At 50.6% G+C, this 24,303-nt stretch overlaps 5 protein-coding genes across 5 annotated transcripts; 3 read left to right on the top strand and 2 right to left on the bottom strand.

Annotated features, from left to right (window-relative positions):
* Nucleotides 1-83: 83 nt before the first annotated feature.
* KY384_000122 (uncharacterized protein) lies at nucleotides 84-4,700 on the top strand (the record flags this gene model as incomplete). Its single annotated transcript, XM_044808659.1, has 5 exons — nucleotides 84-114; nucleotides 174-446; nucleotides 507-686; nucleotides 737-4,576; nucleotides 4,651-4,700. 5 exons carry the CDS (start codon nucleotides 84-86, stop codon nucleotides 4,698-4,700), a joined length of 4,374 nt encoding a protein of 1,457 aa, XP_044665412.1.
* Nucleotides 4,701-5,506: 806 nt separating this feature from the next.
* Nucleotides 5,507-12,203, bottom strand: GLT1 (glutamate synthase [NADH]; the record flags this gene model as incomplete). The annotated part of the gene is made up of 6 exons (XM_044808658.1): nucleotides 5,507-6,841; nucleotides 6,910-11,168; nucleotides 11,215-11,661; nucleotides 11,715-11,885; nucleotides 11,937-11,977; nucleotides 12,025-12,203. The coding sequence occupies 6 exons, from the start codon at nucleotides 12,201-12,203 to the stop codon at nucleotides 5,507-5,509; spliced, it is 6,432 nt and encodes a 2,143-aa protein (XP_044665411.1).
* A 2,289-nt stretch (nucleotides 12,204-14,492) lies between these two features.
* Nucleotides 14,493-15,637, top strand: KY384_000120 (uncharacterized protein; the record flags this gene model as incomplete). Its single annotated transcript, XM_044808657.1, has 2 exons — nucleotides 14,493-14,730; nucleotides 14,790-15,637. 2 exons carry the CDS (start codon nucleotides 14,493-14,495, stop codon nucleotides 15,635-15,637), a joined length of 1,086 nt encoding a protein of 361 aa, XP_044665410.1.
* Nucleotides 15,638-17,442: 1,805 nt separating this feature from the next.
* KY384_000119 (uncharacterized protein) lies at nucleotides 17,443-18,735 on the bottom strand (the record flags this gene model as incomplete). Its single annotated transcript, XM_044808656.1, has 3 exons — nucleotides 17,443-17,611; nucleotides 17,730-18,370; nucleotides 18,499-18,735. The coding sequence occupies 3 exons, from the start codon at nucleotides 18,733-18,735 to the stop codon at nucleotides 17,443-17,445; spliced, it is 1,047 nt and encodes a 348-aa protein (XP_044665409.1).
* Nucleotides 18,736-20,773: 2,038 nt separating this feature from the next.
* On the top strand, nucleotides 20,774-23,101 carry KY384_000118 (uncharacterized protein; the record flags this gene model as incomplete). The annotated part of the gene is made up of 1 exon (XM_044808655.1): nucleotides 20,774-23,101. The coding sequence occupies one exon, from the start codon at nucleotides 20,774-20,776 to the stop codon at nucleotides 23,099-23,101; it is 2,328 nt and encodes a 775-aa protein (XP_044665408.1).
* Between the last annotated feature and the right edge of the window lie 1,202 nt (nucleotides 23,102-24,303).

The raw sequence follows: 24,303 nt of genomic DNA, 5'->3' as shown, positions 1-24,303 counted from the left end.
GGCCATGTAGCTTTGATACAGCTTAATTACTAAGGAGGTCCAAGTCTACTTTCGGAGCTATTGAAGCATATTCGGTATTCGTCATGGCTGACATCGAGGGAACGACTCAGTCCCGTATGTTTATACAGGAGAACACTCCATCTATACTCAAGGGAAGCTTCTGACCGTTACAGATCCCAACCTACAACTCTCTCCAGACGAGCGCCGATTCTTCGGCCAGCTCTTCGCCCAAGCGGACGCTGACAAACTTGGCGTTGTTACCGGCGAACGAGCTGTGTCGTTCTTTGAAAAGACGAGACTGTCTTCAGATGTCCTTGGAGAGATATGGCAGATCGCGGACACTGAAAATAGGGGATTACTTACGCCCTCTGGATTTGGGATGGTATTGCGATTAATTGGATATGCTCAGGCGGGACGAACTGTCAACCAGGAGTTGGCATTCAAGCGTAAGAGCGCAGGACCTGTACATCAGATACTGTGACAAGGCTGAAAAACTCTATGTATAGCAGGTGGACCACTTCCAAGGTTTGATGGCATAACGACTCCGGGACCGCTGCCCTCGGCTGCGGCCCCACTGCAACAGCAAAACAGCGGAGCGATACGCGTCCCACCTTTAACAGTAGATCGAGTCGCGCAGTATACATCACTTTTTGAGGAATCAGGCGCGCAAAATGGAGTCCTTCCTGGTACGTGTGTCGCAGGCTTGATGATTCCAGGGGGCTAAATTCTTTCACAGGGGAGACTGCAAAATCAATCTTTGAAAGAGCACAACTTCCAAATGAAACACTGGGGAGAATATGGGCCTTGGCGGATACTGAGCAAAAGGGAGCCTTGGGCCTGACAGAATTCATAATTGCCATGCACCTCCTCGCCTCAATGAAGAATGGCTCAATGCGCGCTCTGCCTCAAGTTCTGCCCGTCGGTCTTTATGAAGCTGCTGCGAGAAGAGGAGGTCCACCACCCGGTGCACGATCTCGACCTACATCAAATGAGGCAGTCTCAGCTATACCTAGACAATTCAGTGGGGGGTTTGCACCTCCTCAGAAGACAGGCACTGGAGAACCATGGCTGGTCAACCCACAAGACAAGGCTCAATTTGACTCAATATTTGCGACCGTCGATACTCAGAATCGTGGCTTCATTACTGGCGAGCAGGCCGTTGGATTCTTTGGCAACGCAAGATTACCAGAAGAAGCTTTGGCACAGATTTGGGACTTGGCAGACATTAATTCGGAGGGGCAGCTGAACAGGGATGAGTTCGCAGTTGCAATGTATCTCATTCGGCAACAAAGAAGCAAGACCACAGGTCGTGATGTCCTACCACAGCAGCTGCCGCCCCAACTCATACCGCCTAATATGCGAAGGCAACCAGTTGCTCCTCAACAGCCCACCGCTCCTGCCTTCGATAATGCTGCAAACGTTACAAAACCTAAGTCGGCCTCTGACGATCTATTCGGCTTAGATGTGCTGCCCTCTCCAGCTCCGGCCGCTCCGATACAAGCAAGAAGCACGGGTGACTCCAGTGCATACGCTACACCCCCAAGGAACCAGGGTTCACCTGCTCCGACCTCTGCGCAGTCCTCTCATTTCAGGCCCTTCATACCCTCATCCACGTTTGGTCAATCGATAATACCCCAACAACCTACTACGACAGGTACTACTAGCCCTGCCGCGACAAGATCTGTTCCAGCGACACAGCAGCCGTCAGCTATGGATGACCTCCTCGGCGATAATGATCCAGAAGTCAGTAAAAAGTTGACCACGGAGACGTCTGATCTCGCGAATTTGTCCAACCAAGTCGGTCAATTGACCGGTCAAATGCAGGAGATCAAGAGCAAGGGTGTGAATACACAGCAAGATCTAGGCCAAGCTCAAAATCAAAAGAGACAATTTGAGACTCGACTCTCTGAGCTACGGGCTGCATATGAGCAGGAAGTGCGTGAGGTCCGGGCGCTGGAAGAACGCCTCAGAGAATCAAGAGAGGGAACCAGGAAGCTGCAGTCCGATTATCACATGATTGGTGGTACGCATGAAGACCTCAAGAATCAGCATCGGCAAGTCAGTGAGGCGCTGGTTGCCGATCAAAATGAGAACGCTGGTCTCAAGGAGAGGATCAGAGCAGCCAGCGCCGAGATTGAGCAGCTGAAGCCGCAACTGGAAAAGATACGCTCGGACGCCAGGCATCAAAAAGGTCTTGTCGCCATCAATAAAAAACAGCTGGCTACCCATGAAGCCGAACGTGAGAAAATCAAGGCGGAGGCAGAAGTAGCAAAAGAAGAGCACGCACAAGCTACTAGGGAAGCTGAACAGAGCCAACGCAGTCTCGATACTGCCTCGCAAGCAAAAGCTCCACCACCCGCAACCAGTCCGCCAGTGGTGGGTAGTCCTACGCCATCAACAGCCGCTAGCATGAATCCATTCTTTCGAAGACCTTCAAATCCACCTCCGGCAGAAAGAGGTCCAATCGCTTCACCTTTCACGCCACAAGCCGCTTCTTCCCCTTTCGTACCACCGAGTGTATCTTCACCTAATCATAATGCCTTCGACAGCTTTTTTGGGCCTCCTGCTGTCTCTTCAACTCCACCGCCTCCTACGTCATTCAAGAGTGACTCTCCAAGCGCAGCTACACGGACAGTCGACAGTGGCCTGACATCAACACCGCCAGCTTCTTCGGTCACCTCTAATACGACCGACTCCCCAGCCACTGCTAGTGAGCCACCTGCACCTCCTCAGTCGAGACAAATTACGTCCAGTTTCCTCCCTCTTCGTCCCAACCTTGAAGACTCAGCATCGGAAAGCTCTTCAGTGAAAGTCATTCCACCAGCTAGCCGTGCAGGCGAAAGATCTGAAACTCCGACATATGATCAATCGGAAGCTACCATTCCAGAGTCGCCGCTGCAGCATTTCCAAGATCTCGCGTCAAAGCCTCCACAATCTGATCGCGCTCAATTGACTCCACCGTCGTCGCAACAAACGCCCGAAATCCCCGCCCAAGAAGTAGTTGCTCCACATGTTCCTGCTCAAGTCAATCCTCTACCTACTCCTCATGATGTCCCGGGTGCGTTCCCAGGAGATGAGACTCCTTCAGAGCGAACTCAGCCTAGTCCGTTTATACCATCTGTCGGCCCCTATGGTGGCTCGGGACTTGATCCTCGCGTAGATGCGATCCCTGAAGTCGAGTCAACTCGGCAGGCGCCCCATCTTCAACCTGGTATCGCAGATCCATTTGGCAGGTCCAGTACACCGACATCTGCAAAGGATGACTTCGATAATGCTTTCAGCGGTTTCTCGTCGAACAAGGGCAAGAAACCGGAACAGCACAATGGTGCTATTACTGGCGATCCATTCGCACCTTCAGCTCCTCAACAGCCTTCTGAATTCCCTCCCATTAAGGAGCTCAATGCGGATGACGAAAGTGACAGTGATAGCGATAAGGGGTTCGATGATGACTTTACGACTAGGTCTGCTAAAAAAACTAAGGAGTCAGGACCAAATGACGCTCTCCAAGGCCAAGGAGGCTTGGTAAGCGAGAAGGATTTCGCGCCGCCGCGACTGCCTTTCAATATTTCAGATTCCCCATTGCCTACTCCAGGAGCTCAACAATCTCCTCCAACGTATGACCAGATTGTTGGCCCAGCGGACGCCAAAGTCAGTGATCGAAAAGGTTCAAACCAATTTCCAGCAGAATACTCGGGCTTGCTCCCTTCACGAGATGATCCGACATCGCCTCCTCTATCAATGTCGCCACCAGAAGAGAAATCTAACCTCATCTCATCTACCGGTATCGATCGAGGTCTGAACTTCTTCCCTGATGAATCCACTTCAAGACCTACTGAGGGTCCTCTCACAACCCAACGCTCCCCAATGTCACCCGGCGCAACCATGAACGCTCCTTACGCATATACTCATACCTCACCCGACACGTCTCAACCTCCCACACTTCCAGCCAAAATCCCACCAACCCCAAAAGACGACTTCGATGACTTCGAAGACCTGACGCCTGCGCAAGAAGAAGACGAAAAAGGTGACGACACCATCAACTTCGGCCGCTCAACCACCGACCCAGATTTCAATCCTATCTTCGACTCGCCATCCACCTCACACCATGCACCAGGACAGAGTCAAAGCAGCAGCCAGTTCCCGCATTCAACTACCGACTCCGTCAACGACTTCGCCTCCACGACCGCCGCTCCAGGACAGCAGAAACAGCCCGTCTCAGTAAGTCACGACTGGGACGCCATCTTCGCCGGCCTGGACGCGCCCTCCTCTTCCTCTGCGCAGCAGAATAACACAGACGATATCTTCGCCCCGTCCAGCGCGCCCAATGGGACGCAACACCCATCCTCGATTCCACCACCACAGACGAGACTGGGAGCTGAGACGGCCGCGGCGTCGTCGGCGGGAGGGTTTGCTGGAGCACCATCAAATGGAGCAGAATTGCGTAAGACTAAATCCCCGGCGTCTGTGTCGGCGCCGGTAGAGGTCAGTGGCGAGGATGACGATCCAATCTTGAAGAGGCTGATTGGGATGGGGTTTCCACGGGCGCAAAGCTTGAAGGCGTTGGAGAAGTATGATTGTGAGTCTTCCTTTCACTGAGAGAGCACGTTATGCGAGGCTGTGTTGAAAGAGAGGGGCTAACGGTTGTGGTAGATAATATTGATAAAGCTGCTGAGTATTTACTCGCTACTAGTGGTAAGTAAGTGAGTAAGGTGCTGGTGGTGTTCGATGGGGATGGGGCTGCCGATGAATAGAAGCTGGCGGGGAAGCGGTAGGGTTTGGGGTCGAGGCTGCGGTGAGAAGGTGTTTATAGTTGGCATTACCAAGGGCCGGGCGGGGGTCAGTATATGAATATTTCGTTGTTCTTGTCATATTTGAAGCGCGCGGTGGTGTTATTGTTAAAAATTCCGGCCGTGGAAGTCATTCGCTACCTTAGCTGAGAAATAGTTTGGTGGATTGATAATGTAATGCTATGCTTTTTATGTCACCACCACCATCACGTATCGCTGCCTTACCTTTACTTGTCTTGCCTTCGTAGGAACGCTCGAGGGGGGGGTTTCGATTCAACACTTTATGTTCATAGACAGGTACAACGACAAAAGGAATGAATGAAGCATCACCGGTCGCTCTCTGCTCGTAATTTCAATTCCAATTCCAATTCCATGCACGAACATACATACATACAAGCAAGGCTATACACTAAGAATAAACTAATACTAAACTGGGTAAAACGACTGGTATATCTCGCTCAAAGCCACCAAAGGAATCGCCTGCGCAACTGTGAATAAGCATGAGCAATAGCAATGACCAAAGTTTTCTTTTCCTCCCACGGGGCCTAATGGATGGATGCTGAATTTTCGTCTGTTTCCTTCGTGATTTAATAAGCTGCTTTCACGTTGATGATGCGCTTTGTACAATCCCCACCCCTCCCTCCTCCCCCCTTCTCCCTCTCTCATCCCCACTACCTACCTGCACTTCCCATCTACACACCCACGGTTGCGCACGATTCCTACGCCGCAGGAACAGCCATCCCCTTCATCCGATCCGGCTTCCCCATGATCTCATAGGGCGCTCTCTGCACGATGCCGCCCGTCTTCGGCAGCATGGTGGCTGATTGCATCAGGTAGGAGTCTACGTCGCGGGCGGCTTGGCGACCTTCGTTGATGCCCCTGTTATGGAGACGGTTAGCACTCGTTCGTATGAATGTGGGGTTTGAGATTCGGGGATGGAAGAATGGGGTAAGTTTGGAGGATGGAAAGGAGAGGGACGGGGAGGGAGGGACATACCAAACGATCAAACTCTGCCCCCGTCTACAATCCCCCGCCGCAAAGACTCCAGGAAGATTAGTAGCGTACTGTCCCGCCGCCCCGCCAGTCTTCACATTCTTCCTCGCATCCCGCTCAACCTGCTCCCCTAGCACGCGCTCCTCGGGCCCAAGGAAGCCCATCGACAACAGCACCAGTTGCGCGGGGAAGAACTGCTCGCTTCCCTCTACGGTCTTCATGTCCCACCCGCCCGTCACGGATTTAGTCCAGGAGACGCGGTGGGTGTTCACGCCTGCTACTTTGCCTTTCGCATCACCATCCCCACCATCTTCAGTGACGAAATCTTTGGACATGACGCAGTATTCGCGCGGGTCGCTTCCCATATGCGTCTTCACTTCCACATGGCCGTAATCGACGCGGTAGATACGCGGCCATTGCGGCCAAGGGTTATCATTGCCCCGACTAGGAGGCGGTTGGGGGAGGAGTTCGAAATTAGTGACGGAACGAGCGCCGTGTCGGACAGAGGTGCCAATGCAATCATTACCTGTATCCCCACCGCCAATGACGATCACGTCTTTATCCTTCGCGGAAATGTACGCGCCATCCCCCAGCTCGGAATCGAGCAGCGATTTCGTGTTCGCGTGCAGGAATTCCATCGCGAAATGGATGCCTTCGAGCTCGCGGCCTGGGATCTTAAGATCGCGCGCGACCGTTGCGCCTGTGGCGAGGACGACAGCGTCGGAGCTCGCACGGAGGCTGTCGAGCGTTGTGTCGTGGCTGGGCCCGACGGGATGCGAGGGACGGAAGGTGACGCCCTCGTCCGCCATGAGATCCACGCGCCGCTGCACGATCGTCTTGTCGAGTTTCATGTTCGGGATGCCGTACATGAGCAGCCCGCCGATGCGGTCGGAGCGCTCGTAGACGGTCACGGTATGCCCTGCTTTATTGAGCTGGTCAGCGGCCGCAAGGCCAGCGGGGCCAGAACCGATGATTGCGACTGTTTTGCCCGTGCGGTGGACGGGGGTTGCGGCACCATCCAGCCCATGTCGAAGCCGCGGTCGATGATGGCGCATTCGATGCTTTTGATGCCGACGGGGTCTTCGTTTATGCCGAGCACGCAGGCGCCTTCGCAGGGTGCGGGGCAGACTCGGCCGGTGAATTCGGGGAAGTTGTTTGTCATGAGGAGCCGGTTGAGGGCGTCTTGCCATTGATTTTGGAAGACGAGCTCGTTCCATTTCGGAATGATGTTGGAGATCGGGCAGCCGGTGTCGGATTGGCAGAAGGGGACTCCGCAGTCCATGCAGCGGGCGGCTTGGTATTTGAGGCCGTCTTCGTCCAGACGAGAAGAGAGTTCTTTCCAGTCGCGTGTACGCGTCTCGGGTTTGCGGTACTTCTCGCTGCGTCGTTGGTATTTCATGAAGCCTTTGGTTTTGTCAAGGACAAGAGCGGAGCGTTTCTTCTCCGCTTTACCGTCGGTCACAGACTCTTCAATGTCGAGCATCTCTTTCTTCTTCTGCTGCTCTTCTCTTGCGTGCACCTCGTTTCTGGATGCTTCGTGATTGGTACGCACGGCATTGCCAGGCAGGATTGGTAGGGGATATTCAGCCTTCTTCGCGGCTTCTGCTTTTGCTTGCTCTTCCAGCATAACGCGCTTGTAGTCTGTTGGAAGAATTTTGACGAGTCGTGGGAGTGCACGGTTGAAGTCAAGGAGTACACGAGCAGCAAGCTCAGAGCCAGTGTAGTGATGATGATCTTCGATCAATCCACGTACGAATGCGATCTCGGATGGATCCTCGATACCAGATATCTCCACCATCTCAGTATTCACCTTGGACTCAAAGTCTTGGTTCATATCTAGGACATATGCAATTCCACCAGACATACCAGCTGCGAAATTGCGCCCGGTACTACCCAGGACGAGAACTCTGCCACCCGTCATGTACTCACAACCATGGTCACCGATGCCTTCGACAACAGCGGTTGCGCCAGAGTTTCTGACGGCGAATCGCTCGGCAGCAACACCACGGAAGTAGCAGTATCCGCCAGTCGCTCCGTACAGGCAAACGTTTCCGATGATGATGTTCTCTTCGGCCTTGAAGACAGCCGATCGAGGAGGGTAGATGATGAGTCGTCCACCTGACAATCCTTTGCCGACATAGTCGTTTGAGTCACCTTCTAGCTCTAGCGTAACACCGCTTGCGAGGAAGGCTCCAAAAGATTGACCTGCAGATCCCTTGATGTTTGCATGGATTGTATCTTGGGGCAAGCCAGCCTCTCCATATCTTCTACTGATCTGGTAGGACAGGGTTGCTCCCAGCGCACGGTCAGTGTTGACGATATCGCACTCGATCCGGCACGGCAATCCCTTCTCTAATGCCAGTTCTGATTCTGCAATAAGCTTGTTGTCAAGTCTGACGTGGAGCTTGTGATCTTGCTTGCGAACATTGTATGTAGCTACACCAGGCCGCAATTGATGAGCAGGTGTCAGGATAAGGCCAAGGTCTAGGTTCTCCGTCTTGGGTGTTCGGAGATCTTCTCGCATCTTCAAGCACTCGACATGACCGACCATCTCGTTGACAGATCTGAAACCAAGCTTGGCCATGATAGCACGGAGTTCGTTCGATATGTAATAGAAGAAATTGATGACATGCTCAGGTGTACCCTTGAACTTCGCTCGAAGGGCTTTGTCTTGAGAAGCGATGCCGACAGGGCAGGTATTCAAATGGCATTTTCGCATCATGATACAACCCATGGCGATGAGTGGCGCCGTGGCAAAACCAAACTCTTCTGCACCAAGTAAGCAAGCGATAGCCACATCACGACCTGTCCTTAGCTGCCCATCAGTCTGGACGATGATGCGACCTCTGAGATCATTCAGTACTAGAGTTTGATGTGTCTCAGCAAGTCCAAGCTCCCATGGCAGCCCAGCATACTTGATACCAGTCCATCGTGAAGCACCTGTCCCGCCATCGTGACCTGAGATGAGAAGATGATCAGCCTTCGCCTTTGCCACACCAGACGATACTATGCCGACACCAGTTTCGGAGACAAGCTTGACGGAGATTCTTGCGCGAGGATTCGAGCACTTCAAATCGTAGATCAATTGTTTCAGATCCTCAATAGAGTAGATGTCGTGATGGGGTGGCGGCGAGATCAAGCCAACACCAGCCGTAGAATGTCTCGTCCTGGCGATGGGGCCAGAGACTTTATGACCCGGCAATTCACCACCTTCTCCAGGCTTAGCTCCTTGTGCCATCTTGATCTGCAGCTCGTCTGAGTCGGCGAGGTAGTTGGAAGTGACACCGAAGCGACCAGACGCTACTTGCTTGATGGCTGATCTCATGGTATCGCCATTCTCAAGAACCTGACTGCGCTCTGGGTCTTCGCCTCCTTCACCTGTGTTCGATTTGCCGCCAAGCCTGTTCATGGCCACTGCAAGTGTGGAGTGAGATTCCATAGAGATTGATCCGTAGGACATGGCACCAGTAGCGAATCGCCGGACGATCTCCGTCCAAGGCTCGACTTGGTCGATCGGCACCGGCGGTTTCTGCTCGAAATCAAAGTCGAGCATGCCTCGTAGAGTACAATTTTTGATCTGCTCATACTCGGATACAGAGTAAGCTTCGTACGACTTGTCATTCTTACTGCGAACGGCGTCTTGAATGTTGGCGATGGCGACTGGATCGTTCACATGAGGCTCGCCGCCGTCTCTCCAATGGTATTCTCCAGATTCTGCTAGACCTGGAATATTGGAGATCTCGCGGCTTGGGAATCCTTTCTCGTGGAAAGCAAAAGCATCTTGAGCGATGAGCTCGAATGTCATGCCACTGACACGGGTTGCTGTACCAGTAAAGCAACGGTCGACAACGCTGCTGTCGATACCGAGTGCTTCATAGATTTGAGCGCCTTTATAGCTCTGAAGTGTAGAGATCCCCATCTTGCTCATGACTTTCAGAATACCCCCATCGCATGAGTGTTTATAATTCTCGATGAGCTGGTCATCCGTGATGTCCTTTCTAATGAGACCCTCGCGATTCAGCTTGAGGATACATTCCAAGGCCAAGTACGGGCAGATACCATCGGCACCGTAGCCAACGAGCACACACATGTGGTGAACTTCTCGGGCTTCTGCGGTTTCGACCAGGATAGCAGCTTGTGATCGCCACTTGTTGCGAACCATGTGATGGTGTACCATGCCCGTCGCGAGCAAGGCGGAGACTGGAACACGGTCTACGTTCGTCTTTCGGTCGGACAAGACGAGTATCTTGTCACCATTCTCGATGCCTTCCGTAACCTCCTCGCTGATTCGATCCATTGCATCCAAATAGCCCTGAATTCCTTGACTCTTTGGGAATGTAATGTCGATAATCTTCACTGTCCACTCCCTGTGCAAGGTCGATATCTTCATCAAAGCGTTAAAGTTTTCGATCGATAGGACAGGTGATGGAAGCATCAGTCGATGGCATTGTGAAGGATTCATCTCAAGTAAGTTGCCCTGAGGGCCAACATAACATTCCAATGACATGACGATAGCTTCTCGAATAGGATCGATGGGAGGGTTGGTGACTTGGGCAAAGAGTTGGCGGAAATACTCATACAAGAGACGAGGTTGCTGCGCAAGACAGGCAAGTGGTGCATCATTACCCATTGAGCCTAAAGCTTCCTTGGAATCGGCAGCCATAGGACCCAAGAGCAGGCTAACTTGTTCGAAGGAATACCCAAATGCTTTCAGCATGGTATCTTCTTGAACTCGGGTATCATTCAATTTCAGAGTTAGGTCATGTCCTTGCTCTTCGAGTGAGCTACGAACACTTGGAAGTTCAATGAGCTCCTTCTGCAGCCATGATCTAAAGTCTTGCCTGCTAGCGACATTGTGCTTTAGTTCTGCATCGTCAATGATTCTTCCTGCCACTGTATCAACCAACAACATCTTTCCTGGCTGTAGTCTTCCTTTCTGCACAACCCTATCTGGCTGTATTGCGATTGTACCAACTTCTGACGCACATACGATACGGTCGTCGTCTGTCACGTAGTATCTGCATGGACGTAGGCCGTTTCGATCAAGATTCGCACCGCAGTATCTTCCATCGGCGAATGTGAACAAGGCAGGGCCGTCCCATGGTTCCATCAAACATGCCGCCCATTCGTAGAATGCCGTCTTCTCTGGGTCCATCGCTGCGTTATCTTGCCAAGCTTCCGGGATCATGAGCATGACTGCTTCAGGGAGGGAGAGGACACCATTGATGGTGAGGAGTTCGAGAACGTTGTCAAATGCTGCTGAGTCGGATCCGCCGTCTTCGACAATTGGATAGAGGGAGTCTAGATCTTCGCCGAAGAAAGCAGACTTCATGACGCCTTCTCTTGCTCGCATCCAGTTCTTGTTGCCTCGCAAAGTATTGATCTCGCCTGACCCTGTTAACTGGGGATTGGGGTAATGTATGAGAAGACTAACCATTGTGTGCCGCCCACCTCAACGGCTGCGCTCGATCCCAGCTAGGGAATGTATTTGTCGAGAAACGTGAATGCACCAGGGCAAAATGTCCCTCGTAGTCTACCGAGACCAAGTCATGGTAGTATTGGTAAACCTGCACCGGGGAAAGCTGTCCCTTGTACACGATGTTCTTGTTGCTCAGAGAGCACAGATAGAACCAATTGTGCAACCCAATCGTGTGCGTCGCTCTCTTTCTCAACACGAAAAGCTGTCTCTCGAAATGTATGTCTGGAAATTGGTCAGGGTCGGTGAGCTCTGGGCTCTTTCCGTCACCGTAGGCGCTTCTGAGGACCACAAACGGCTGCAGTATCAATGGCTCTCTGCTGAGCGCCGCTGGTCCGAGCAAGCTTGTGTCTCTTGGCACCTCCCGCCATCCCAATACTCTTAAGCCAAGATTCTCCGCAATGTCTTCGAATTTGTCTGTAGACTCTTTCAAAATCTCGGTGTCTGGCTTGAAAAACAGGTTTCCAGCTGCATATTGGCCTTGAGGGGGAGGTCGAAGCCAGTCTCGCGGGCAAAGTTCTTGATGAAGAATCTATGAGGGATGGAGGTCATGACACCTGCTCCGTCACCGTCGCGAGCATCGGAGCCCACGGCTCCTCGGTGGGTCATGTTACATAGTAGGTTTTTTGCTAGGCATGGAATCAATTGAAGTTCTCTTCAGGGGACGTAGGGTGGCGCACCATCGCTGATGATCTTGTGGCTCGCCTTGCCCTTGATGTGGCTGCCAGAGGTTAGTCGACGTGTAGGAGGGTATGTGTCGAGACTCACGCTGCGAAGCCCACACCGCAGGCATCTTTCTCGTACTCAGGGTCGTAGAGCCCCTGCTTGACAGGCAGAGCCCCGGCCCATGACCGGTTCTCTGGAGTTTCGTTGTATTCGTATGCGGTGTAGGGTGTTTCTTCTTCCTCAATCTGGGGTCCGTAGGTTTGCTCCAGGATACTGCCCATTCTAGGGGCGGATCGTGGACTCGGTTGCGCTTGATTGTTTGATAGGATTGCCTGAATTGATTGAGATTGTACGTATGTATTGAGCAGGACGATACTGGCGCCCTTGTTCGCAGTTGCTGACACTGATCACTTCAGAAGTTGCCAATGTTTGAGGTGATGTGTAGTGGGTGAAGGCGAAAAGAATTCTAAGAGCGGATCGACTGAAGCGAGGGGACAAATTGTTACTATAGGCACGCTTTAATTGGTCCAATTCAAAATAAAAAGTAAACTCCGGCAGGCCGCGGTCTGCCAGCACCTGCTCCGATAAGGCCAGCAGCAACGAATCATACACTCTTGGAGGGGTCTTTACGATATCCGAACAGTACATGAAGCCTTAATTTACAGCGTCTAAGCTAGAGCCCGCAGCAGTATGTGGGGCTTGCGGGGTGCATGATGTCTTTTCCTTTTACGGTCATTCTACTGATCGCGATATCGACCTCTTTCTTCGCCTAGGACGGGTCATACTGCCAATTTCGAGGGCCAGGACAGCTGTCCTCATCCTTCCTTAGGAGTTTCGTGTCTCACCGTTGGACATGTAGTTCTATTATGCAGCGCTTCTTAAGCTTTCTTCCTCCCTAGTGCATTTTCATGGCCCAGCAACCGTTTTAGGTGGTGCGCCTACCCAACTCTTGTTGCAAGAAGTGGTCGCATATTGGGCGCTTTCGGGCTTCTCTTCGATCTCCTCCGAGTAACATCGCCGATTCCGCCTTATTAATGTTGTTTGCACTCTATCACGGTGGGAAAGGCCGTTGAGGTTGTTGTGGGCCTGTGGCCGCGACTTGAAGGGACGAGGCAGAGCGTGGATGTCTCCGGTCAGGTAATACTAATAATTCACACTCGCTGCGTGGTGTGGGGGAGGGGCGCATCGAGGCCCGATTTCGGCCGGCACGCTTTGGCCCTGCGCGGCTCCCTGACGGAGACGCTAACAGGTGCGTCATGCGGGACTCTTTACCTAGATCTGCTTCATTGCTCTATGTCGCTAACATCATTCTGCATGATCAACTTCTTGGCTTCTGCGTTTTAGAAGTGATTCAAAGGCGACGTCATGCAATGTCCTCTCCCGAAAGACTTCGACGAAGGACATAGAAGCCTTAACAAGGTTGCTTGCCGAAGCCCTAGGCTAATGCACTTTCCAGTTACCTACTTCAACAGCCAAGGCTTCTAGACGTTGGATTCCATACTTGCACAACAGAACTTCAAATTGTTACGCGTCGAGGAGCTACCAGATAATTCTCATGATCTCTCCATTCAAAAGAAAGGAACGTGAACTTAGAGATCCGTCAACATGAGGCCAGCACCCATACCCTCCTAGAGTTGACTCCGTCGGCAAGAGGATGAGGGGACTCTTCCGGGAGATTTCAATGAATTGGAGAAGATTGACAAGGGGCAAAGACTGGTGGTCTTTGATAAGCTTGCGTAATGTGTTGCATCTGTCTAAGCAAGGCGTTGGTGGTGTACCGAATAATATGCTGTAAAGAGTAGATGACATATAGATTACCCTACACTCTTGTCGCAACAGCTAAACCGCCTGGGGATGATCTCAACGCTCTGAGCGCCGGTCTTTGTCGGGACCTTGTGAGCGCTACGAGGGCAGACCAGAACTGTCAAACGTCTGCGATGGATGTGAAAAGTCTTACGCATTTACGAAAAGCGTTTGGACCTGTGAAATCTGCGATGGCATCGAGTTTCACGACGCACGTTTGGCGGATCTCAAGAATGGAACTATTGGGCCGTTGGTGTGTAACGAGGAGCATGAACGGCTCCTTCTCCCGTCATAGCATGACGAATGGAAGGACACAGGCTCCGGAAAGGTGCGTGTTGGAGGTGAGTACCGGGATGGCAAGCGCATAGGGGGAGAATCATGGAAGTGAGTCAGAAGTTTGATACGATCAAAGAAGATTGGGGGATTGAAAGGTCCAGCGCCAATCGAAGAGTCGGAAGAAGACTCTGATTAAGAACGGCGTTGCCGGACTGAATCTTGCTGGCGAGGCAAGGTAAGAAGATATAGGTGAAAGGTTATGGGGAAGATCATTGACCTTGTACCTTATAGAGATTGGGAAATATTGATGAGGTATACAATATCATGGAATTCCCAAGGGTCGATGAGTCTACTGCCAACCCTAAATGGCTGGAAGCCAGGGTAGAAAGTGCCCTGATTTCTTCCTTTATAAATAGGTTTAGCGTCAGGGCTCAGCGGGCCTCCTTAAACGAAGAATCATCTCCAAGGCCATTTACTTTTGGCGCCTGAAGATGTCGCGCGTTCAGGAGCTCCCTGATGATTTTGACGAAACCCTGAACTTGGCGCAAGGAGACAAGGAGGCAGCACACCGTCCAAATGAGGGTAGCAACAACACCGCCCACGAGGGGCAGCTCCCCGCCCTTCCACGGGAAGACGACTCCATGCGTTCGCATACTGCGGACGATGTCATCAAGACGATGAAGAGATCACCTCTCTTCATGACATCTCTCGACGACGCAGGCGAAGATGGTATGCTTTCCCCAATCACATCACTCCAAGAGCGTTGTTAATCTGAGTACGCAGGTTAGGCGAAGAAAACCTTGAGCTCGAAGCCATCCGCGCCCTGCAATACGAGGGCACCCCAGCAGAAAACGCCCTCAGCTTCAAAGAGCAAGGCAACGAGATGGTGAAAGAGAAGCGATGGACCGACGCCAAAGAATTCTACACAAAGGCAATCGCCGTGCTCTCCAAGAGAATCGGGTCGCATGAGGGAGAAAGCGGCGCAAACCCCGAACGAGATCACATGCAAGAGAAAGACTTGGACGAAGCATGCCACGTGAATCGAGCTCTCTGCAACCTTGAACTCAAGAATTACCGCTCCACGACCATCGACTGCGCCTCCGCCCTCCGTCTGAATATCAATAACGTTAAGGCGTACTACCGCTCCGCTTCTGCTCTCCTCGCGCTCGACAAAATCGAAGAAGCAGCCGACGCCTGTCAGCGCGGCAGAGCCATCGACGCCTCGAACAAGCCTCTGACACAACTTTCAGATAAGATCACAGAACGGGCTTCGTTCCTAGCAGCGCAAAAGGCCAAGAGGGAGCAGGAAGTCCAAGACGCGCAGAAGAAGGCGCTCATGCTGAATACAGCACTCAAAGCGCGCAATATACGCGTGGAAACGACATCCCAAGCCCCGAATTTAGAAGACGCAACGATCCATCTCGCGCCAGACCCTCTCTCGCCGACGAGCGCCCTCCACTTCCCCGTCCTCCTGCTCTATCCTATCCACTCGCAATCGGACTTTATCAAGGCGTTCGCGGAGACGGAGACGGTGGCGCAGCATCTACAGTATATCCTCCCCCTGCCGTGGGATAAGGAAGGTGAATATACAGTGGGCGGGGTGGAGGTGTATGTGGAGACTGCAAAGGGGGGTTGAGTAAAGTTGGGAAGAAAACAGCACTGCTTAATATCCTCACGAAAGCAGACGTGGAGATTGTGGATGAGCTGGTGAAGATAAACATCGTGCCGGGCAAGCAGGTGGAGGGTTGGATTGAGAGCTTGAAGGCACGGAAGGGTAAATGAGATATGAAATCATCTGCTCGTCATTGAGTTTTCTATGATAACCCAACATACACCTGATTCATATCCCTGGCATTCAGTGCTCGATTCAACACCAAAGGCTTGAGCACTGTGGTGACTGCGACACGGAGAGCACCCCCAGAACCACCCCACTCCAAACCCAACGATCTCAAAATTCCACCATGTCCTCCCCCTACCTCTCGGCCTCACTCCACCGCCGCAACACTCACATTTCCCCCCGTCCCCGCCCCCGCCCCCAGCTCTTTCCCCTCAACCAACTCCTCCCCCTCCCCCTCCCCCGCCCCCTCTCCACCAACACCATTATACATATGCCCCCACCAAACCAACGCAGTCGCCATCCTCCCGGCGCCCTCATTCCCCTCAACCCCGATCCGTCCAATCACAACCTCCAGAGTCCTATACTCCGCCCCCTCCCCCTCCCCCTCCCCTTCCCCCGCGCCCTCTCGCACAAACCTCCACATCTCCGCCCCCACCACCTCAGCCGCCGCTCTCGCATCCCCCCACGTCGGCCTCTCCCCTGTACCAGGCGGGGTGGTGGGAAGCACCATCCGCCACTGCCACGCCCGCTCTCCCACGTTGAAATACCAGTTCACGCCAATACGCGCCGAGGCGGAGGTGAGGGCGATTTGGCTGTCGAGGGCGGCGAGGAGGGAGGTTATGAAGGCGGGGAAGCCTAAGGTTGGGTTCCAAACGGGTAGGTGTGGGGAGGTGGAGCCGGTGAGGAGGAGGTGCGTTGATGTGGTGGGGTTGTTGGTGCGGTAGGTTGTTGCTGTGTCGATGTTGTTGGGGTTAGCGGAAGGGGTGGAGGGGGTGGAGGGGACGGGAGCGGGCAGGGGTGAGGGTGGGGAGGCTGGTGAGGGGATGCTGAGGGCGAGGGGGAGGAGAGAGAGGAGGGTGAAGAGGGAGGGTTTCATGGTTTAGGATGATTGAGGAGAGAGAGGGGTCGGTGTGGAGAAATGGTTGTTTATGAGCTGGGGAGGAATAGTGGGAGGTAAAGGTCTTGTTTGAGGTTATTAAGCCACATACTCGGTGTGTGGATTGGGAGGCTAATTTTGAAGTATTTGCAGCTTGAATAGGCGTGAAGCGATAATTTCATCGACTCGGCGTATTTGCGCAAGACATGGGGTGTCTAAGGCGCGTCTGCTACCAAATATAAAATGAAACACAAGTCGTTCCGGGCTATCTTGAGATGATTGGGAATCACTCGCAATCAATATGACCTCTTCTCGTGAGAATGTATTTTTTGATCGTTGAATATACTCAATTGGGTTTTTAATAATTTGGATGTAAAGAGAGAACTTCTTAAATTGTGGCATAGTAAAAAGCTGCCTTCTCTTCCACGCTTTCAATTGCGAGATATGACCCCATAATTTGTACTAATTAATTTATAATATTCTTGAGAAATATTTTCGCTAAGAGAAACCTCCTTCAGCAATGGCATATTGGACAGCTGCCTTATCTCTTTTCATTCAATTTATGACAAGTTAAGTCATAAGAGTAGCCTTTATTGAACCGACTTACCGAATCTTGCATTTAGCTGAGAACAGTTTCTCAAGGCGTGTAATTGAAAAGAGGAACCCTCTTACGGGACTGCGTTGTAGAATTGTATGTTCTCCCGTTCATCAGAAATATAAAAACTGGTCATGAGATTGTTCCACCCTTGAAACGACTTCTCTTTGTCTTCTGTGCTTTTTGCATCCGTCTCCCAAATCTGTCTTCGTGAAGAGAAACTCTTTCGTAGGGTGGCGTAGAGGAATAGGTTGTGCTGAACTTACTTTTCGCCACTTGGATTCGATCGCTTTGTACGACACTGTAAGCCGGTAGTATGAAGTTTCGGTATATAGTAGCCTCTCACTTAATACGCTTTGACGCTATGGTCTTTTGATGTTGTTCTAAGTCCCTATGCGCCACTTTTGAAGTCTCCTTACGGACTCGCTTTCCGTACACTCTCCGGCATCACAATCTGTTTGTACTTTCTACCTCCACCCTTGCGCTTAACGATCGCGATACGTCGTGTGGGCAAGCCCCGCCGCTCAGCGAAAAGATCGTCAGCAGATTTGGCGTCATCGCCTAGTGCTGGGCTCTCGAAACTTTCTGCCACAATTGCTTGAGTGCACAGTCGTGCTTGTGCGTCATTGACCCCCTCGCCATAACGGACTGCTATTACTGCTGATATCATGAGAATTGTAGCGATCGTCGCGTAGATTGTGTCCAGGACAATGAGAGCTATGAAAGGTGCTCGTGGTATACGAGTTACCTGGATGGTTTTTCTTTGGAAGCTTTCAGTTGGAGATCTTGATTCAAGTATGCCAACCGTACGTGAGAGTAAAGCGTGATCATAAGTTTTTGCCACTGAAGCAGCAATGTCTTCCGCCTTTTCCGCTGTGGCGATGGCCGCCGAAAGGGATTCTATGAATCGGCTTAATATTGGGTAATCGTATCTTCTACTTGTCAAGTTGTTCTCTGCTTCGGGAACTGGAGCCATGGACGCCCAAAATGGTATTGCGGCAGTGGCGTTGAGCTCTAGCCAAATGTCATTTTTAATCATGCCATCTTCCATGATGTACTCCTATGATAGTCAGAGGGTGTCTCGTGAGCCCAGAACGGGATGATGGATGATGGATGACATACTACACTCGACAACGCTGTCGAACAAGAGACCGCACATGACACCGTACTGACGTCGTTAGATGGTACCAAACCTTGGGTCACAGGCATTGTCAGATTCCTCGTCCTTGGTGTATTCCATGCTTTAGAATCTGTGGACCGCTCATCCCTGACCGATGTCTCTAGCATCGCGAGTACTGTCCTGTTTGTCACTAACTCACCATCTGCACCGAAGACCATTGTCCACCACAGGTGGGGACCGTTTTGTTCGACGCCTATTGCTGGGATCAAAGCCTCCCTAGAAGGCCTACGATAGAACTGCTGCATGTACGTCTGTCCTGTCTGACGAACTATCTCTGTAAAGTTTCCGGCAAACCCCAAACCTACCCCATCATTCGCGCAATCGAACATTATGTGAGGGGAGGAAAATACATGTTGATCGTGGACATAGTCTGACGCCATGTGAAAGTTGCATAGGTGAGTGATGACTTGGCAAGTGGTGAAAGATCCGAAGCTGACGGCTCCAAAGTCTAGTCCAGGCGGCGGATAAGCCGGTAAAATAATTGATCCTCGGAGTGTATCATGAATGTTGTTTGTCACGGATGTGCCAGTCCAGAGTTTGGCGGCTTCTGTTGCGTTCGCGTACCTTGTCCTATTCCCATTATTGGTTGTCTCTATGTAACACTGGAACTGTGACTCATTCAAAGCCTGGAATCCTTTATCAAGTGATAATTGCTGGCAAGCCGGTGTCAATCCCCGTCCTGGTTGAAAACTTGGAATAATCGCAGAAGCTCTAGAGGTGTATTGGACGGTCAACATTGTCTATGTAGTGTCACTGAGATTAATCTATGTATAAATGTGAGACGTCATACAAAATTGAGCCAAATGTCCACAGCAGAAATGGAAATTCTTCAGCTGTTAGTATTGACCGCAAATTCAAGACATGGGAAGACTTACATGATCACAACAACTGTCATCAACAATACCATAGATCTTCGAAGAGCGGGGACTATGGCGATCCTTTTTTGATTTGAACTTGACACGTATTGCGCAAAAGACCACAAAGCAATGACACTGCCGTTTAGAACCCGGAAGAGTAACTCCAGCTGATATGGCGACGCTAAATTTGCTACATTGTTGACGTCTGAATTCCGACTATAGGTCAAAGCTGTAGAGTACGACATTAGAAACATCACGGCCGGAAGCATCAAAGTAGCTAGCGTTGTAGAAAAGGATGCCATAAACATCAACTGAGTTGCGGGTATTCTTGAGTAAAGAGCGGTCCCCAGCGAGATATTCCTTGTATTATCTGTCGAGTACCATGCGCTTCGTGTTTTGGGTGGCCCGCTACTCTTTACCTCGACCATGAAAGCTAGCGCAACTATCAAGATTGGGAACGTCGCGAGAATCCATGCTGTCGCAATGTGGAGATATCCATACTTCATCTTTTCTACCCACGGGACACAGGATTGTTCCAGGCTCTGAGCCGGAGGTCTTGTGGGCTGCCTGGGTGTTAGAATTCCATTTGGAGAGTTCCTCGTCTGCTGCCAAGTCTCCGTGTCCAGTGGCCTTCTCAAGCCGGTCCTTCGTTCTTTTTGTTCCTGTGCCATGAGTATATGGTAGATATGAGCTTACGGTTCTGATGTTAATGATAAAAAAATGCGACAACAGCAACAGAGGCAACCTGGAATAAGGAACGAAAAGGAGATCGAAGTCATGAGTATCTGGCACGGCCATGATCCCAGCCTTTGAATACCTGCCTGATAATATGTATTCATGAGGCAGTGCCATATGCATCCATTACCAAGAGGTCCACACATTCTGCAGCATTGTGCATACAGGTTGAGGCACGGGCGACGATGGGAAATGACCGCGCGTAGCAGGCACAGAACATAACCACTTTGCTGCAGGAAACCGTGCAAGCTTGCTGTTCTCCTGAAGACACATGACAGCGTCCGAAGACGAGAGTGCAGGAAGCATTGAATGAAAGGACGCAAAGAAATTGGGCTTCTGAATGATATCCACGGATTTTCCCTGTGCGCTAAGCCAAGATGAGATTAGCACCGGAATTTACTTATTCCGCTCTACGGCTGCTCTCATTGGTTGCTTCACTTTTCTTGCTTATGTTGCCTATTCTGCAATGTTGTATCTCAAGATTTCTATCCTATGTCTTGAGCATTTAGACGTCTTGGTAATGCCGTTACTAGATAGCATCCACGGGGATCTATCCTTGATGCCTCAGTCCCGGCACGTGCTTCAATTATCGAAGATAACAGGTTCCATTACGTTTGATTTGGGCTGCGGCGATTCTTTTCGTTTATCTAGGTCTTGACAAATGGATTGACGTATCCGTGAAGCTCACAAGATGTCTGCGGGGCCCGGCGGATCCGCTCTGGTGCCTGCGGGCTCCCTTTCGACAATTGGACCTAGCTTTCAACAGCAAGGAACGCTTGATTGGGTATCCCTTGGGCAGACGCAATTTTCTGCCTCTATTGCCATTCTCGGGCGCCTATCTGCTGCTGGTATTGAACCTTTGACTGTCGGGGTTGGTCAAGCGGTATGCTCTAGAGTTCCATTGGGCATACATGGCGAGAAGACGCTGAGCGAGGCAATGTCTTCTTTGAAGGCAGTTTCAAGCTTTGGAGAACTGATTTGGTTCGGCGTGGGAATAAGTCATATTTTGAGAACTCTCGTCCAGACCTCGCAAGGCGCTTCTCTGGTGGCACTCTGCGCCGCTTTGAGCGAAGGCTACGATATACCTGCTTCTGCTGCCGTCCTCTATGAGATGGCTAAAAGGCTAGGAGCACCGAGGGACTTAAGTCCCTCCTTCGATCAATGGAAAGCTGTGGTAAAAGTCTCTTCATGTGTTCTTTGCCACACGAAATTCGGTATCTGCTGTGATCAAATGTCAAGGCTTTCTGGGTATAGCTTAGATGAAATCAACTCAAGCAGTAGGGGCCACCCACAAGATTTGGCCGAGATCATCATACGGATGGGTGACGTCGCTTCCAACAAGGCTCTTGCCATATCCATAGTCGGTGGTGTCAGCTGCAGCTGGGTCGCCGTTTTTGCAGACTTCGTACTTGGACTGCGGGTTACTGTGAAAGATATTCATGGACGAAGGGTGTACAGAAATTTTGACAAAACTTTCGCTAGTGCACAGATCGAAGTTGAGTTCAAAAGAGATATTCCCCAAGATAGCGTCACATGCGCAGGTCATAGCTTTGTTCTCCGCGATGGAGAATCCTTCATCGACCGCTATGTTGCTTTTAAGGAAACGGTGGAAAACGGTCCACTATTTGGTAGTAGAGTCGAATGGCACAGTATGTTTCGAGACACCTTCGATGTGACGATAGAGAATCTTTTTATGCCGTTCCATGCTATACGTTCTGGAGGGCCAGCGTATCCTGGGAAAGAACAAACCCAAAAAGATTTTGTGAAATTCTTTACTGCTGGAGCTGCTCTCTACGTATACCACAGCTCCGAGAAATCACGATATTGCAGTGTTCACGACTTTGTTATAAGTGCCGTTGAGCACATCTCTGAGCTTATACCCTCAAAAATCGATTTATTGGAAGCTGCAAGATGTCATGACCAAGGCTCACAAAATGAATATGCGATTGTAAAAGTACTTGATGATGTACATGCTCGTCTTGAGTCAAGTTGTCATTGTGAAGAACACTCATTATGTACTCCTGACACCGGTCCGCGATACCATTATTGCCAATCTAAAATAGCGGCCACTGCTTTGGTCTTGAGCTATATACTTGGTCAATTGAGCCTCTTTGTATCTCTGACTCCAACCAGAATTGGTATAATTCAACTATACAAGCGAATGAAAAATTTTAGATGGACCAACCTTTCCTCGAGGTGGGACAGACTTTCAAATATGAACGAATCTTTTGGAAAGTTTTTAACTCTGTACTCCTGTATGTCACTTTTCTCTCGTCAACCATCATCAAATTCTATGTATGAGAACGTTGCAGCAATAAGTGATGGGAAAATCTACTGCTACATCGACACAATCTGGGAACTGTCTGATCGGCTGGAGACAGCCTCCGTTATTCACATTGGAGCCGGGTCTATTCAGGCCGGTCAACGTCTCTACGGCGAGGTTTACGATGGATCGGGTGCTTTACTAGAAGATTGTTGTACTTACGAGGTAGAACATATTCAAAATGTGGAAACCAGTCTTGACAAGGTCCAATCTCTACTGGGAGAAGACACCACTTCTTCGGACATAAAAGTGGAAGCGGTCGTAGAGGAGAACATTCGCCTTGAATTTTATTATCGACTGATCTCGAAACGAGGGACAACCCGAATTTATCCCAGATCGTTTGTCTCAGATTTTCTTGAGCCTGCTGTAGAGGGTTACGACTTAGGACCATGCAAGAGGTTCTACGAACCCAGGCTTTCTGAGACCAGCAATCAAACCCAGGATTACAACCCGAAGTCATGCTACAATACGTCAGTATTGTACGGTGAAGGCACCGTACCAAAGCGTCGAGACTCAGATCCACGTATTCAAATACGTCCTCACCACGGCAATACACTTGGCCGCTGTGCTGCTTTGGTAAACTCACATAAGCCTGTAATCTTGATAAACAGCAAAGAAGATCTCCTCAGATACATGATGGCACTTTGTGATGAGGGAAAGCGATATCGGCAGGACATGTTTTGGACGTTACTATGATTCAAAGCGGAATTTGTCGCTTCCTAGCATTCGCTAATTCGTAATGGTCCCGAGGTGCAAGACTGAGCGTTGAGACTAGTCCGCCGAAGTAAATGATTCTCAGGTGTGTTAGGTCACAAATATGCCAGGTGTGAGATCGACTTATCAGGACCCAGGTGTAAGATGAAATCTCTTCTGCACTGGAACTCACCAATCTTCTACAAGATGAGAGCCCCGCTTGGCAAGCATTCGTTTTCCTTTAGTGCTATCACCTGGAAATCACTCTACATTGGTGCGGTAACTGTTAAAGCTTGGATCCTAAAAACCATTTCCATAGTATAACTCATATCAGAGAAGACATCAACCGAACTATGGATGAGTCATCTACACTTACCATATGTTTGTGTAAAGAACCTCAAAAGACCCCTCTGCTTTACACATTTGCCACCATGTGCCCTACACTTAACAAGATCACTGACACCTAAAAGGTCTTTGGATGAGGCCCACGTGGCAAATGCCAATCATCATCGCCAATATTGGGTGTTTGACGATAACAATGAGTTACGCTAGCAGCACTCGAATTGATCAGGTACTTTGTGCCTCTGATTTTGAGAGACTTCTAGTTTTACATTTTTATTGTTTGCGATCTTGCTGTCTTCAGCATCTATCTAACGTACTTCCCCTAATCCTCCTGGCTGCTAGTTGCTGATTCGTGGATTGACGACCAAAAGCCCGAGAGCGTGCCAAACAACCGTCAAGCTTAATTCATAGGATCTGAGGAACTCTCGCTTGTCTGCCACTGACAGAGACAAATTTATCCCAAGCGTCACTAAAGTTCACATCGTGTGAGCGCACAATGTAGCGCCTTTGTGGCCAGACATACAACGACGAACACCACCGCCCCGGGCAATATGCAAGAGGTCATCATAAATATGACTTGTCCAAACTATGTAGGCCCACATAATCGCGGAAGTTGATCTATGAGTGCTTATTCTAAAATCACATGCTACTCCCAAGTTGGCATGGGCTCGCTGTTGTAGGAGCTGAGAAGATGTACGTACAACACCGTTTTGATAGGGCGTTCCCAAGCCCACATTGGGACTGAAAACACCTTCTAAACAGCAATTTCAAGCGAGACTTTCTTGAGCAGCAACTCGACCACTGTCTCAATCTCCGACGCTGGCATATCTTCCTTCTGGTAGAGGAGCTGAAGGCTAATTTCT

Source organism: Bacidia gigantensis (assembly GCF_019456465.1).
Source record: "Bacidia gigantensis strain McMullin 20006 chromosome Unknown contig_49, whole genome shotgun sequence".
NCBI classification, from domain to species: Eukaryota; Fungi; Ascomycota; class Lecanoromycetes; order Lecanorales; family Ramalinaceae; genus Bacidia; species Bacidia gigantensis.
Note: the sequence above shows the minus strand (reverse complement) of the source record. Positions and strands in the feature narration are given on the sequence as shown.